General features: G+C 35.5%; 1 protein-coding gene and 1 long non-coding RNA gene across 2 annotated transcripts; one reads left to right on the top strand and one right to left on the bottom strand.

Annotated features, from left to right (window-relative positions):
* Positions 1 to 8,551: 8,551 nt before the first annotated feature.
* Positions 8,552 to 13,252, bottom strand: LOC143590771 (histidine kinase CRE1-like). Its single transcript, XM_077071146.1, has 8 exons — positions 12,861 to 13,252; positions 11,772 to 12,008; positions 11,509 to 11,678; positions 10,897 to 11,354; positions 10,579 to 10,808; positions 10,385 to 10,483; positions 9,087 to 10,213; positions 8,552 to 8,860 (listed from the first exon to the last, which is right to left on the bottom strand). Exons 1-8 carry the CDS (start codon positions 13,203 to 13,205, stop codon positions 8,596 to 8,598), a joined length of 2,931 nt encoding a protein of 976 aa, XP_076927261.1. The 5' UTR covers positions 13,206 to 13,252; the 3' UTR covers positions 8,552 to 8,595.
* LOC143590772 (uncharacterized) lies at positions 13,129 to 13,517 on the top strand. The gene is made up of 2 exons (XR_013145542.1): positions 13,129 to 13,273; positions 13,326 to 13,517. It is a non-coding gene; the product is annotated as an uncharacterized LOC143590772 (long non-coding RNA).
* The last annotated feature ends 1,721 nt before the right edge of the window (positions 13,518 to 15,238 follow it).

Below are 15,238 nucleotides of genomic sequence, written 5' to 3'. Positions count from 1 at the left end.
ATGTAACACGCACTAAAAAACGCAGAATCTAAGCAACTATCCAACAATCCAATTTCCAAGCTTATATTTTATACTTTTTATATTATAAAGCAGATATTAAAATAATAAAGATAAATAAAAACTCAACTCACTCATCATGTGTTTCAATAGACTCCGTAAGATTAAAGGTGTTACATGTTGGCTATTTTAGTATACGGATCTTCATACATCATCATGGATCTTTACACACCACATTTGTCTATGTGGCTCATAGAGTTATATTGGACCTGAAAAAACTATTTGTTAATCTCTCCGTACACTTGTCAGTCATGTGTATCATGAAGGTGGTTATGAAGATTACATCCCTAGTATAATTGAATTAACTTGTTGATCAAGCTAATTGTAATATGAATTGAAATAAGTCGGGTGCGAGTGCACACTTATTTGACCTTATTATAGTTTAATAACCATGTGATGTCCCTAAGTAATGGGGGTTCGAAGTGGCAACGCCCCTTTGGCGGGGTCCAATGGGCAGAATCCCTGGCTGGGTGGAATACATGATAACTGCCAATGGCAGTTAAGGACCCAAACCTTATAATCGTTTCTTGATCATACGATTTTTTTTTCTGATTCAAAAATCTCTTGATTCTTACTCAATTCAATCTGAGTTTTATCCAATCAAAGGATTTGTGAACTACAAATAATTTTGAAGTGAAAGTGAATCATGACTCTCAGAATCTTCTAGGATAACCCGATTTTCAGTAATTTCCCCAACATCACATGATTAATTCAGAGAATGATTCAAATAAGTAACAACCTTGGCATTGTATTTATAATCAAGTGTTTAGGGTATAGGGTGTGCTAGCACAATGGATGCGGGAAGGGTTGAGGCGACACATCTGTAACAAGTTGGATGATGGTGGGTGCGGTACAAGGGAGAGCATCAGTGGGCTCCTCTCGATGCCGCAACATTCACACCCCGATCGAGGTTATCTTCCTGAAGACCAATTAGTTGTTATAACTGTTGTATATAGTCATTGAACTATTTATTATTTTTTTTACCAACAAAAAAGATCTATAAACACACTCAAAATTTCATATTTTTCATAATCTTGATAATTATCTCTCACGTTCTTATTATATTCCGACACAAAAACAACTAAGTTGGTGCAATGACAACAAACGGGCAAAGATACGGTCTTCTTCCTAAAGGCGCATAATGATTTGGGCGGAGCAGCGTTGAATGTGATGCTAGCACGAGTAACGAAAGCGTGCAATGGTATAACATAACATTGGGGATTAATGTAATGAAATGTTATTTTTATTTTGTACTATGTTGTAATTTTCAATTAAATATATGTTAATTTTTATTACAATTATAGTTTTTTAAGTTAATTTGTTTCTTTTAAATTAATTTCATATTGTTTTTATTTTGTCGCACCGGTTTCAGGATTTCACACAGGGACCAACAATTGGCACTTGTTATGTTCACACTTACTTCCTTCTCATAAACATAACATCATAGTCACCATCAAACACTTCTATTCTAGTTTTTTCATACTACGTGTTTATATAATTGCACAAGTACCCGGTAACCCAAGTAGAGGTGAAAAAAAAATCGAACTCTGTTCCCGGACCAGAAAAAACCTTAAACCTGGTTTTTTTATACCCGGATTTTTTGTACCCGAAACCGTACCCGACTCTACCTGTAGGGTAAAATTAGAGTATGCATTTCAGTACCGAAACCCGTACCCGGAACCAGACCAATTTGTACCCCGTAATACCCAAAAACCGGAATCGGGTTTTTCCAATACCCGATCTACACCCGAAAAATACTCCTTAAAAAGTGCAATCCCTTAAAAATTCAATCTATCCCAAAAATTCCCGGAATAAAGCCTGAAAATTGGGTTTTTTCAATACCCAGAAATAGGGTACCCAGTTCTATACCCGACCCAAACCTGATGCTTAAGGTATGGTTTTTAAGCCAATAAACGGACCTGAACCCAGTCCGAGTATTAGAAATGCCCGATTTAGCAATCCCCGGCCATACTCAAACCCGGTTCCATACCAAAACCGGTATTTGAAAACCCAATTTACGCACCTCTAAACCCAAATACCCAACTTCCTCAAGGTTTGGTATTATCTTTTTTTGTAAGCCCACTACTTTTGGTGAGACGCGTTTATGTTATGGGCTTGATAATTTTGGTCATCAATGTTTGAGTTTCACCACCAAGAAAATAAAATATAATCTTAATTCTTAAAAACACATTTTAAAGTAAACAAATTACTTAAATGAAAACTAATTACTTTTTTATTTAGAGCTCAAATATAAAGAGAATTTGACCAAATCTGATGAGGTTGAACTACTTATTCCAAGTTTAGTCCATTAAATACTTAAAAACATCGGTTAGTTTTTTAATGAAAACTGATTCATTGGGTTAAATAATAAAATTAGATTATATTAATATTAATAGTAATAATAATGGGATGGAACATGCTAGGACAACCATGTGACATCCGCTAATCATGTTACGTTCTTTTATATCTTGAGACTTGTAGTAAGTATATTCTCTCGTACTTAAGACCAAAACCAGAATTTGAACATACAATAGAGATCATCCGTATAATTAATTCATATCACTAATAACAACAAAATAATAATAGTAATTAGGTATTTGTTATTATTAATAATACAAAAAAATTATTATAATTATCAATTGTTATCCGTTTAATTATTATTAACACAATAAAAATTAAAGAAAATAATAATAAACCAATAATGATGTATCCAAATTAGTACAATAAAAATGAATAGGGTAACTTCACGAGTATGGTCCTTTTTTTTTTATTTTTCCTAGGGATGACAAAGAAACCCGAACTCGATAAACCCGACATAAATGGGACGGGTAATACCCGATCCATTAAGGTTTGGGACGGGTTTCGGAATAGTTTTGAAATTTTCCGCGGGCTTGGGACGGGTTTGGGTTTCTAATATACCCGATTACCCGATAACATAAACCCATTTACCCGATTATATACCGGATGTACCCGATATAGCTTATTATACACACACACACACACCATATTCCAAATATATTATTTGTCGTAACTTATTTATGTCAATTATTTGAGACGTTTATCTCCATGGTAACCATCTTTGTAATCTATTAGTTACATTTTGTCAAAACCCCGTAGAAACCTAGTGGGTATTGAGCCGGGTATACTCGACAGCTATTTTATCAAAATCTGATAAGAAACCCGAAGCCGATGGGTAATTACCCGATTAAAACCCGACGGTTTGGGACAGACTTTCATAACCGGGTATGGGTTTGGGAATACCTAAACCCGACCCAAACCCGACTCATTGCCGTCCCTAATTTTTCCCCTATTGTCATTGAAGTCGTGGAATAATTATTGTAGTCACATCTTGTTTAAATCGAGTTTAGTCTCAAGTGGTCCAAGCAATGAGATTTAATCGTTTAATAATTTCTTACTTATGGAAAATTATGAATAGGACACCTTTAGAAATTTTGGACTTAAGTTAGAAATTTATTTTTATTTATGAAAGCATTTAAAAGTCCCTCGAATGTTTTTATGAAGGGTTTGCAGCATTCATGGAGTAACTTTGTTAAAAACTTCGATAAGTTTCAAATTTCGAGCTTTTCGAGGTGAATGGCGATTATATGACAAACATTAGAACATTATCATTAAGGTATAGACATATACAAGCTCTTTAAGTTTATTGTTTTGTGATGATGATGGAGTGATTGTAAATATGATCGCAAGGTGTGTAAGAAAAGGTTGTGACGGAGTTGATAGGAAAGGTTGTGACGGAGTTGATAGGGCCTTTGCACTGAGTTGAGGGATCTATATGCTCAAGTGCGTTTAGTATGTATTTTGTAAATTGTACTTATCGTGTTTTACACCATAAGTTTATAAAATCATATATCAACAACACTTAAAATGTACAAAGTGTTTGTACAAATAAAGGTGTCAATGATCTTTCACCGACGAGTTTAAAATTCCTTTTCTAGCTATAGAATTCTTAGCATAATCTCATTCGGGTTTACCATTTGAAACCATACATCACGCACATTAGTGAACGCCAAAAGAATACAAGGATTAATTACTGAAAATTATATTTAAAAAAATATATTTATGACATATTTAACAACACTTGACTCTAGAGTTTTATTACATAGTCGTGTGCTCCATATCCCAAAATTCAAAAGTAATTTGAGAGCATCATATAGTGGTGCATGTGTTGACCAAAATGGCATGATAATGTGAAAAACATGTACAAAACTATGTCTCTTGTATTTCAAAGTGTGAATTCATACAAAAAAATTAAACACTTATATGACTATGATTTTATATCTTTTGGGCTAGAGATATACTTATCTATGTACACTTGTTCTCACTCATAATTTCTGAAGTTAAAAAATATATATGTGGGCAAATTAGTTAAATTGTTTGTGACCTACACGTGTGCATACTATATTGTGTGCGTGTATATAGGTATACGGTACACAATGACAACAAAATTATATATAAATAAGTTTGTTCGATGGTTTTTATATAAATAGTTTATACATTTGTATGTACAAAGTATAATATTTCAAAAATACAAGCACCTGATAAAGATGATCGTTATATGCTGGTAAAACTTTGACCTTTTAAACAAAACAATAACATGTTATTACTGTCAAAAGAATATGTTTAAAGTCAGGATATAACTTTATAGTCTAGAAGACAAAAAATCATTTTCGAGACATCAACAAGTAACAAATATGTGTAAAGAAGACTATTGTGTGTTTTTATTTTCGTGACATTTTAACATGTTTTTAGCTGATTTTACAATAATAAAATCTTACCTATATTTTGTCTAAAATGCTTTCACTTACAATACAATGTTTTAAAACAATAACTGCTTACATTTTAAAATAAAATGGTCAAAATAATATTTTTTGAGTTCTTTCTCTCTTTTTCCTTTTTTTTTAAAAAAAAAGAAAAAAAAACAAGATATCAATTTATCAAATTTTGAACAATATAAGGTGTATTCAGCGGCGGACCATATAGAACCCATCGCCGCCCGGAATACCAATATTTTTTAAAAATTACTAAGAGGCGATATATTTAGTTCTGTAAGAACCCTATAAAAATTAATATTTGGAACCCATATTGTAAAGGTTAAATTGGTCTAGTTGAAAGTCTCTTGTTTTTCATTTGAGAAGTTGTAGGCTCAAGTCTCACCATACTTTGTTTTTACTGTTTTTATATGTTTTATATGTTTTTTTATATCCTAGTCAATATTAGTTATTTAGTTAGGGTATTTGTGTTTTTCGTTAGTCTCTCTCATATAGTCATTATCACCATGCAACATATATAATGACAACATCGGTTTTGCATATTTTTTCGCGTATGAATAAAAATGAATTAAAAGTCTATGTTCTATCTAGTTTCTAATCTATATTTTTTCTACTTACTCGTTTCCAATGACACCATATTTCCGTGTTTTATTATGCTCATCGCCTCGACCCGACCCGAATAACGACCGACCCGAAAATTTTGTAAACCGAAAAAATTGGGACCACGTTGGCAAAAAATCATAGGTCCGTCAATGGGTGCAGTGTCATTATTTTAAAATGCTTTTTGATATCAATACATGCATTTTAGACAAGTTATGTACTTTAGAACAGCAAAATTATGTTGTAACTTTTTCATGTTTTTTATATGAATAAATACTTTAATATGTCAAATTTTATTCAAAAATTGTTTTCATGGAAATTGGAAAGGATAAAGCATGTTGAGATTTGGAAATGAGAAAAAATATTAGGGTGGGAGTGATGCTCATTTCATGTACCATAGTTTCACAAATTCTACAATTTCATGTCATTTATGTTTTTAACTACTCTAAAACACTTTAATCACATTCACATGTAATTCTCATTTCTAGTACCCTAATTTAAAAAAAAATAATAATAAAAAAAAATAAAACTATTTTGAAAAACACAAAAATAAACAATAAAAACACAAATATTATTTTATTGGGCTAACGAAAACTATGGATTAATAAAAAGGAATCTATCTTAATTCATAAGTAACATGAGCGAAGGCTTATCCAAACAATGTGTATATTGAGGTGTTTTGTTTGATCTAACCCCCATACTGTTCACTTTCTTCTTCTTATATTAGAAAGGTTCATCCAACAAGCTGAACAAAGTATATATGGAAGCTTATATATTTGTTTTTGTGGGTGTGTTAACAATTTACAAGCATTCTTCATCATTGACCAAACCCTAAAAAATCGACGCTCGTGTAGGTGCTGTGTGTTGTACCTGATACCTACTACTTGTTGGCGCTCCTTCCCTTTATAAGATAGCGTGTACTGTGTAGATTGAGCCCCTATGAGGGCGTTTTACGTCAAAGTCACCGTAAGGGGTTTTTTTTGACAAAAATGTGTGTAGTGGATCAACCTTTTCGATCATTACCTAATTATTATTATTTTACTATTTTTTAAAATTATAATTAACACAATTAAACCAACCCAGCAATTATCATCCCTCCCCCCTCTCCCAATCCGACGCTTCCCGCAAAATGTCCATCACCAACTTTCAACCCAAAACGCCCGAGACAATGTACCAGGCGTTTTGAGGTTTTTTGGTGGGAAAAACGGTCCACCACACCAGTGTTTTGAAACCCGGCCCGGTCCGACCGGGACCCAGTCCCATACCGGGTTGGGTCAGTTTATCTGAGCCGTTTTGAAAACCCCGGCCGGTTTTGCGGATGGATGGTCGGCCCGGACCGGTCTGACCGGTTGAACCGGTAAAACTAATTTTTTCATTAAATTCAAAATGATATGTGAATGCTGAGATTCGAACTAGACATTTCGAAGATATAAATTTTAATAATTACTCATGAGCCAACCAACCAAGCTTCATTGATAACTCCATTGATCAGACATATATCATATATATTTAAAAAACAATGTATAAAACATAGATAAAAATTAAAGTTTGTTAATTATTATTATTTTTATTATTATTGTTTATATGAATATGAATTATATATATATAAGTAAATATATATCTAAATTATTTATGACGTCATCCGGGTCAACACCGATCCGCCCTTCCAGGTCGGTCCAACCTTGGACCCGGTAAAACATCCGGGTCGATATCATGGCCGGGTCTGAAAACATTGCACTACACCTGGTTTAGAAAAAAAAAAAAAAAAACTTAAAAACTTAAATGAATAAATGAAAGAGTCAAAACCTAAATCATTAAAACTGTAGGCGCATAAAAGAGCTAAAAAGTAAAAAAATTAAATATTCACCCAACAGAAAGAAAGAAATGGTCAAAGTTGAGGCAGTCCACACAGTCTCTGCCCTCACTGCAACAGTCCTGCTGCACCACCACCCACTCACATGCTACATACCTTACCACTGTATTGTACATGTACAACAATCAACCTCCACATTATTATTAATTAATCACTCACATTTTTATATATATAGATACACCTAAGTTGAACACGTGACACACAACTCCCATCAGTAAAAAGTAACTCGGGTGAGCACGTGACTCACACTCCTAGTTGTAAAAAGTAACCTTGTTTTACTTTTTAACGACAAGCTTAAACTGCGTGTTTAGAAATAACTAATAGAAAAATCACTGACCTAACCGTCTTTGTCTTTACGCTCTGGGTTAGCTCAACGAACGTGAAGGCTTAATTTCGGGCTTTTTCATGAAAATTATTAAGATTTTTTTTTAGTTACAACTTTTGAATTCATAACCTATACTTTAATAACAACCAAGCCTACTCATAATCTATATGTAACGTTTTTTTTTTTTAACTTGGAGGCTTAATTAAGTGTGGGCAAATTTGTTTTCGCTATCCCACGAGCCACCCCTCTGCTTACGCTTGTTAACCACATAACACCCAATGAGGCTTTTTCACCGATAACATTCGATACAAGTGGACGTGAAATGGTTTAACTGGTGAAACGTGAGTGAGGTGGCAGAGGCACCACCCTGTTACACGGAGCCTTATATTTTCACCATATTTTATATATAGAAATAGTAATGATACAAATACATATGAAAAATATATGAATAAAAAACTCGTTTAAGCTGACAAGCTGACTTAAGCTCAATATGTAAAGTGCGGCCTCGAGCTCATTTATTAAATGAGCTTTAAGAAAGGCATGGGCTCAGTTAAGCAACGAATCTCAAGTAGCTCACGAACATCTCAAACCTGTTTACAAAAGCCTACATTGGATTAACAAAGAACTCATTTGGTTTTGTTGTGACTAAAATGAAACAAAAATGTAACATGTTGCACAAAAGTACAAAACCAATCATACAACATTTTAACGTGTGATACCAACAGCCTCTCAATACACCTATACGACACCGTATTAGTGACACATTACAAGATACCCTAAACCATCATCTATACAAACACGCCCGCGGGTCAACCCGTCTAGAAACAAATCGAGTTAGATCCAAAGTTGGTTACGGTTACGGTTACAACCGGTTATAAACCAAACCTATACCACCGGTTAAGAAAATATGAAAAATTTGCTAACAATTTGTTTGTTTTCGGGTTTTTTTTTTAACAATCGGTGGCGGGTTTGGACTCAAAGAACTTGGCCACTTCTTGATAAAGATTTTCTTCTTGGAACGGTTTTGACACGTAACCGTCCATCCCGCTCTTTTGGCACTCTTCAAATGTGGCTTGGATCACGTCGGCTGTCATGGCTAGGATCGGTAAATGCCACTCGGTGGCTCGGTTGTCACAACACCCGTCTGTTGAGCCGCTTGTTTGTTGCTCGTTTATCTCACGCTCCATCATCCGAATACGCCGTGTAGCTTCAAATCTGAAATTTAGTCACATGCATTTAGTAACGAGCGTGTCAAACCGAAGAAACAAATAATTAACTGGAAAAACTGAACCAAAAAAAAAACTTGAAATTGAACCTAGACCGGAAACCGAAAAAACGAATAGATTTTCGGTTTTTGGTTCGGGTTGGGCCCAAAACTGACCCTAATTTTAGCATATCATATAAAAGTCAGGAAATATAACGATGTAAAAATAATATTTACCCGTCCATTTCGGGCATTTGAATATCCATAAAGCACGCATCAAACCCGTGTGGGATTTGAAGCAATTCAAGAGCCGCTTTCCCGCTCTCAGCACACTCGACCTCAGCCCCAAACTTCTTTAACGCACCGGCTGCAACTCTCCTGTTCACTAGGTTATCATCAACTACCAATATCTTCTTCCCACAAAGTAACCCCCGAAGATAAACCGACCCGTTTGCCATACCTTTACCTTGCTCCGCCTTTCCCGTTCCCAACACCTGCTGTAAACACGCTGCAACCATACTCGCTCTTAACGGTTTCATTACCAACGTGTCAGAAAAACCAGCCGCCTTCGCTTTATCAAGTTCACCACCCGTCACATTCGTAGCAAGTAATATCACTTTCGGCTGTTTTAACGCGTGCCCGTTAACCCGTATGTTGTTAAACGGGTTATCAAAATTATCACCCGATAACCACACGTCTTTTTCGACCAGAATCATATCCGGTTGACCCGAAGCGGTTTTTATGCTATTCACAACCTCAACTAAAACACCTAACCGTTTTAGATGGTATTTTGTAACCGCAGCTCTAACGGGCTTTGTGTCAACGACGGTCGCTTTCAACCCGTTAAAAGAAGTCGGTAAATCGTCATAAGGTGTACGTTTCGGGTCGGTTACCGTGTTTTTCTCGCACCGTGTAAATTTAGCAGTGAATGAAAATGTGCTCCCGATTTGCGGTCGGCTAACGAAACTAATCTGACCGCCCATTAACTCGACCAAACACTTGCTAATACTCAACCCGATTCCCGTTCCACCATAATGTCGAGAAGTCGAACTATCGGCTTGCATAAACGGCATAAACACGAGTTTCTGCGCGTGTAACGGGATCCCGATTCCCGTGTCTTCCACCGAGACCATAAGGTTAACATTCTGAGAATTATTCCCGTCAAACATGAATTCTTCATCGCTTATTAAATGTTTAAACTTGTCCCAACTGTTTTGGTCATCGGCTACTTCACGGCCGCTTAACGTTTTCCATTGGTGCCCGTTTGATCTTCCGTTCATACACGTCTCGGGCTTTGAGTCTTGTACGGCTTTAGAGTGTTCGGCTAGATGGACTTGAACAAATATATGTCCTTGTTCAGTAAACTGTCATAAAAATCAAATCTTTATAAGAATCTTGCAAAAATTTCAACTCAAAATCGAGTCTTTTTAAGAATCTTGCAACTTTTTTCGCTTTAAGATCGAATCTTTATAAGAATCTTGCAACATTTAATACAATACAAGGTAACAAGAATCAAGATCATGAACTTTGCTTACTTTAACCGAGTTTCCCACAAGATTGGTTATCACTTGTCTGAATCTTCCGGGATCACCCATCACAATTTGCGGGACTTTATCGGATACAAGAACCGCCAGCTTCGAATTCCCGAAAAACAATAACAAAATCAGATCATAATTTTTTTTTTCTAAAAAAAACAAGCATATGTAAATTGTAATAGTATTATTGTTACCTCAATGCCTTTATTTCTAGACTTTTCAGAAAACAACGATAACACATCGTCTAATATAGACCGTAGATCAAACGGGAGAGCCTCTAATTCCAGCTTCCCGGCTTCAATCTTGGCCCGGTCAAGCACTTCGTTAATCAAAGTAATTAAAGCCCGTCCACACGCCTGAGCCGTTTGAGCATAATCTCGTTGTGTTGAACTTAAATCCGTATCTAGAAGCAATGCAAGCATTCCTGTAAACCATAAACGTGTGTTTATTAAATATTTAAATCCAACGCATTAACGGTTTATATAAAACAGGGTAAAAAGATTGAAATATACCGAGAATGCCATTCATTGGAGTTCTGATTTCATGCGAAACAGTAGCAAGAAACTGGGATTTTGCCACATCAGCAGCTTCTGCTCGGACTTTTAAGTTTTGCATCGTGTCAAAATCGTCTTCGACTTGAACAATATGAATAGTTCCGGTGTAGAACATGTAGCCAACTAGGATAACAATCACATAGCCGAAAACTGCAGTGATGCTCGCGGTCAATGAAATGGGAGCCTCATGCAGATACCTACACGTCATCTCGTGCTTCCTGAACGGGTCACCAAAGTCAAGACTGCTGACATGTACACGTGTCGGGTCACCTTCTTGAGTCTGTCGGCCGTACATAATAAGAGGATCGGATGCGTTGGTGACATCGTACACTTTGACTATGATTTCTTGGTTTCCCGCGAGTTGACCGAGCAGGTTTTCGACTAGGGACTCGACATCAAATGCTCCACCGAGATATCTGTTTATATAATCATTATATTAGCACATGAATGAGAGGGTGTCAATCGTGCCAGGTTGATTGTATAACCCGAACACGGCCTAATTAAACATGTTGACCCAAAACACGACCCGTATCTTAATCCAAACACCCTAAAGATAAAGAGAAGTGGTACCCAGCAGTAGCTTCAATGCGGTCCCGAACAGATGCATTCGGTGGTAGCTTTGACTTGTAAACCGGAATGGTCAACACGACTCCAAGATGATGTGAACCCAACAGCTTAAACGGGCTCGTAAGCACCGCCTTCCCAGTTGACCGGGCCCTCAAAATATTCTCCCGGTCCTCCTGCCATCAAATTCAAGGTTCTTTCAAAACTTCATTTTCAACAAAATACCCAAATACCAGAATTAAATAATCAATAAGATTAACAAATTTCACCTCGCCCGACATCATATCCAGCAGATTAAGGTAAGACACCGTTTCTTGAGAGAAAATCACGGGTGCGTATTCATCACGGTGAGGTGACGGTTCTTTATTAGCCATTGTTCTTATTGTCCCACCGTGTTGACTTTCAAAGTCAACGCGTTCGGAGTTCATTACCCGTTGAGCATACGCAACCCCGCTTAGTAACGGTCTTTCAAATGCAGTTCTTGCTGTATACTCTGCAAATGTATCCTGCATCACATGAATTCAGTTATTGAAATTCAAGAATTAATTTTCCAGTTTGACTTTGACTTTTAAAAGTCAAACCAAACAGATTCCCAAATTCAGATTTAATACTGTTTTAAAAAAAGTTGCAATATAATAATAATAATAATAATAATAATAATAATAATAATAATAATAATAATAATAATGTGTTAGATCTGTAACAATGCACTTAAATTTTGCTTTTATTTTAATAAACTTTTTTTGTTCAATTAGATAAAGGCAAAACACCCAAAAGACAAGAATCTTTAAAAAAACAAACATTATAATTTTTATTGCTGGAATTGAATCAAGAAAAGGTCAAATTTCACAAGAACACCATAATACCAACTCAAGAAATTATCTTTTGCTTTTTCATGAAAAATAATATCCCCAAAATTTATTTCAAGATTTTTTTTTAAGAAAAAGTCAAATTAAAACATAGATTATCATTATCAATTCAGAAATTGAATCAAGAAAAGGCCAAATTTCACAAGAACATACTAATTATAACTCAAGAAATTATATTCTTTAATTAAAAAAAAATCAAATCCCACAAACTTATTTCAAGAAACTTTAATAAAAACAAAGATTATCATTATTATTACTGAAATTGATTCAAGAAAATGTCAAATTTCACAACAACACAATAATCCCATCTCAAGAAATCATCATTTTTTTAATAAAAAAACATACCCACAAATTTTATTTCAAGAATTTTTTGTAAAAAAAAATAAATTATCAAGAAAATGTCAAATTTCACAAGAACACAATTAAAAAAAACCCACAAATTTAATTTCAAGAATCACCCTAAAAATTATAAAAAAAAAAAAATCAAACCTGATCAATTACTGAAGGATTCTTGTAATAATGGAAAGTAGACACCAAAACAGCAAGAGCATGAACATGATTAACACAAACACTAAACTGATCTTGCAACATTCTTGCTCTTTGATCACACATACTCACCAACCCCTCTTGAATCCTCTCTTGATGCCCTGCATCTATGCATCTGTACACATGAATTGCAGCATACCCAAAAACAATTATCCATAATATCAAATATTTCCCTTGATTTGTCCTTGGAATATACCAAGTGTACTTTCTTTTACTCTCCATTTGCTGCTGCTGCTCATTCAAACTCACTGCCACTAAGTGATGCTGACCTTGCATTTTCAAACCCATGTTTTAAATCTCAAATCTTGAATCTTGATAACCTTTAAATCTTCAATTCATACTCTAAATCCAAAAGGGTATGTTGAATTTTTTATTTAAAACTTGAATTTTTGCTCTAAATCCAAAAAGGTATGATAAAGTTGCAGACTTTATCAAAAAAACATAAAGATTTTCATGAAACAGTATAATTGCAGCATTGTTTTGTGTGATTGTGGTCAAGAAAACACACAAGCCTAGAAAACCCACAAAAGAACAATAATCAAGAAGACAAGAAATACCCTAGAGAGAGAATAACAATAATAATAAGAAGAAGTGAAACACTTTTTTTTTTTTTTTTGATAAAAATAATATTTTTTATTTATTTACTAAAAATAATAATAATAATAACAAGCATGGGTGTGTAGTGTGTTTGCAGCCCTAAAAAGATGCAAGGAAAGCCCAAATTCCAAAACTTTTGTGGGTTTGAATGGAATTAAAATATTAAGTGTTTATGAAACTAAAACAGTTAAAAAAACAGAAGCATGAAGGAACAAGACAAAGACCAGCAGGGCATTTGTTATGTTATCTGTAATCTTGAATTATTATTATTATTAATTATTAATTATTAATAAAGAAAAAGAAAGAGAGTATCTGAATTGTGAAATCAAAATCAAAGCCAAATTAGAAGAATTTAGGTGGGGGGTTTAAGCACGATTTGGTTTTTAATAATTGAGAGGAATAAGAAATTAAGGATATAATATTATAATATTATTATTATTAATAAAAAAACAAGGATATGTTTGGCAACCTCACTTTATAAAGCGAGTGGATCGAATTTTCAGGATTTTTCAAGATACGCTCTTTGAAGAAACGTGGATCGGCTCACTGGTAGACGATCAACTTTCCTCGGGTATGAGTATGCTATTTCACCGATGGTTCTCCGGAGTATGAGTTCTTCCACCTACAAAACGAGCAGCACCGTGAACTTACCCCTCAGAAAGGGACAGAGGGGTCCTCTTTGGGGTAACCCTCCGTGTGAGAATAAGAGATTGTAGGAGAAGATAATAATAATCTGAGAGTGAGTAAGGAATTGGAATGTATTTTCTTGCTTACCTCCCCTTGTGGAGGTGGTGTGGTATTTATAGTGTTAGGGTTTTCAATGATTGGGCTCAGATCCCATTAGGGCCTTTTTGGCCTCCTCCTATTGCTTTGCGCCATGTGTCCTTAGGACACCTGGTGCTTTTTCATTGATTATTCTCTGACCCAGGCATTTTACCTGACCCATGTGCAATCACGTGGTAGCACATGGGTTTTGCTGAGTTGTCCACCTTTCATTGGCAGCTGTCAACATCAGCATATTCTTATTCCTTAAAGGATACCTTCTGGAAGGTTGTCTGACGAGCACAATCAAGGTTGTCCTTATCCTGATTTGGATAAGGACGAGGTTGATTATGTGCACGTGTGATATGCGCATATCCTGAGGATGCGCGAAGTCTTCTCTTTATTCTCACGCGCAGATGTTTCATGCGCAGATGTGATATGCGCAAGCATATGTAATATGCGCCACGCGCAGATGTGATACGCGTGAGCATATATGATGCGTGAGCATGCGATATGCGCCACGCGCAGATGCGCCACGAGCAGATGTGATATGCGTGAGCGTATATGGTGCGCGAGCATGTGATACGCGTGAGCATATGTGATGCGTGAGCATATATGATATGCGTGAGCATATGTGATGCGTGAGCATATGTGATATGCGCCGTGCGCATAGGTTTTGGCTTTGTGCCTTCATGATATCTTGATTTCAAGCCTCTTGTCTATATCTTGTGGGTTGACCCGCCCCGCTCGATGTTAAGGCGGGTACATACCTCTTCAAGCCCCCCCCCCCCAGTCTAATGTGTGTCTTGTCTCGCGCGAGCGAGGTAAGATAGATATTAGACTTAATAGTTCTCTTTTAATAGGGTTTTGTCTTTTCCTTTTTTATTTCTCATCGTTGCGCGAAATTCTATCCTTGTGGTTGAAATGAATCGTCCATGTACGTGGTTGGTTGGTGCTAACAT

The sequence above is a fragment of the Bidens hawaiensis genome, unplaced genomic scaffold, assembly GCF_021521415.1.
Source record: "Bidens hawaiensis isolate Kalapana, Puna unplaced genomic scaffold, B.hawaiensis_p1.1 tig00038991_1, whole genome shotgun sequence".
In the NCBI taxonomy this organism is placed as follows: domain Eukaryota; kingdom Viridiplantae; phylum Streptophyta; class Magnoliopsida; order Asterales; family Asteraceae; genus Bidens; species Bidens hawaiensis.
This window is presented reverse-complemented; position numbering and strand designations above follow the sequence as displayed.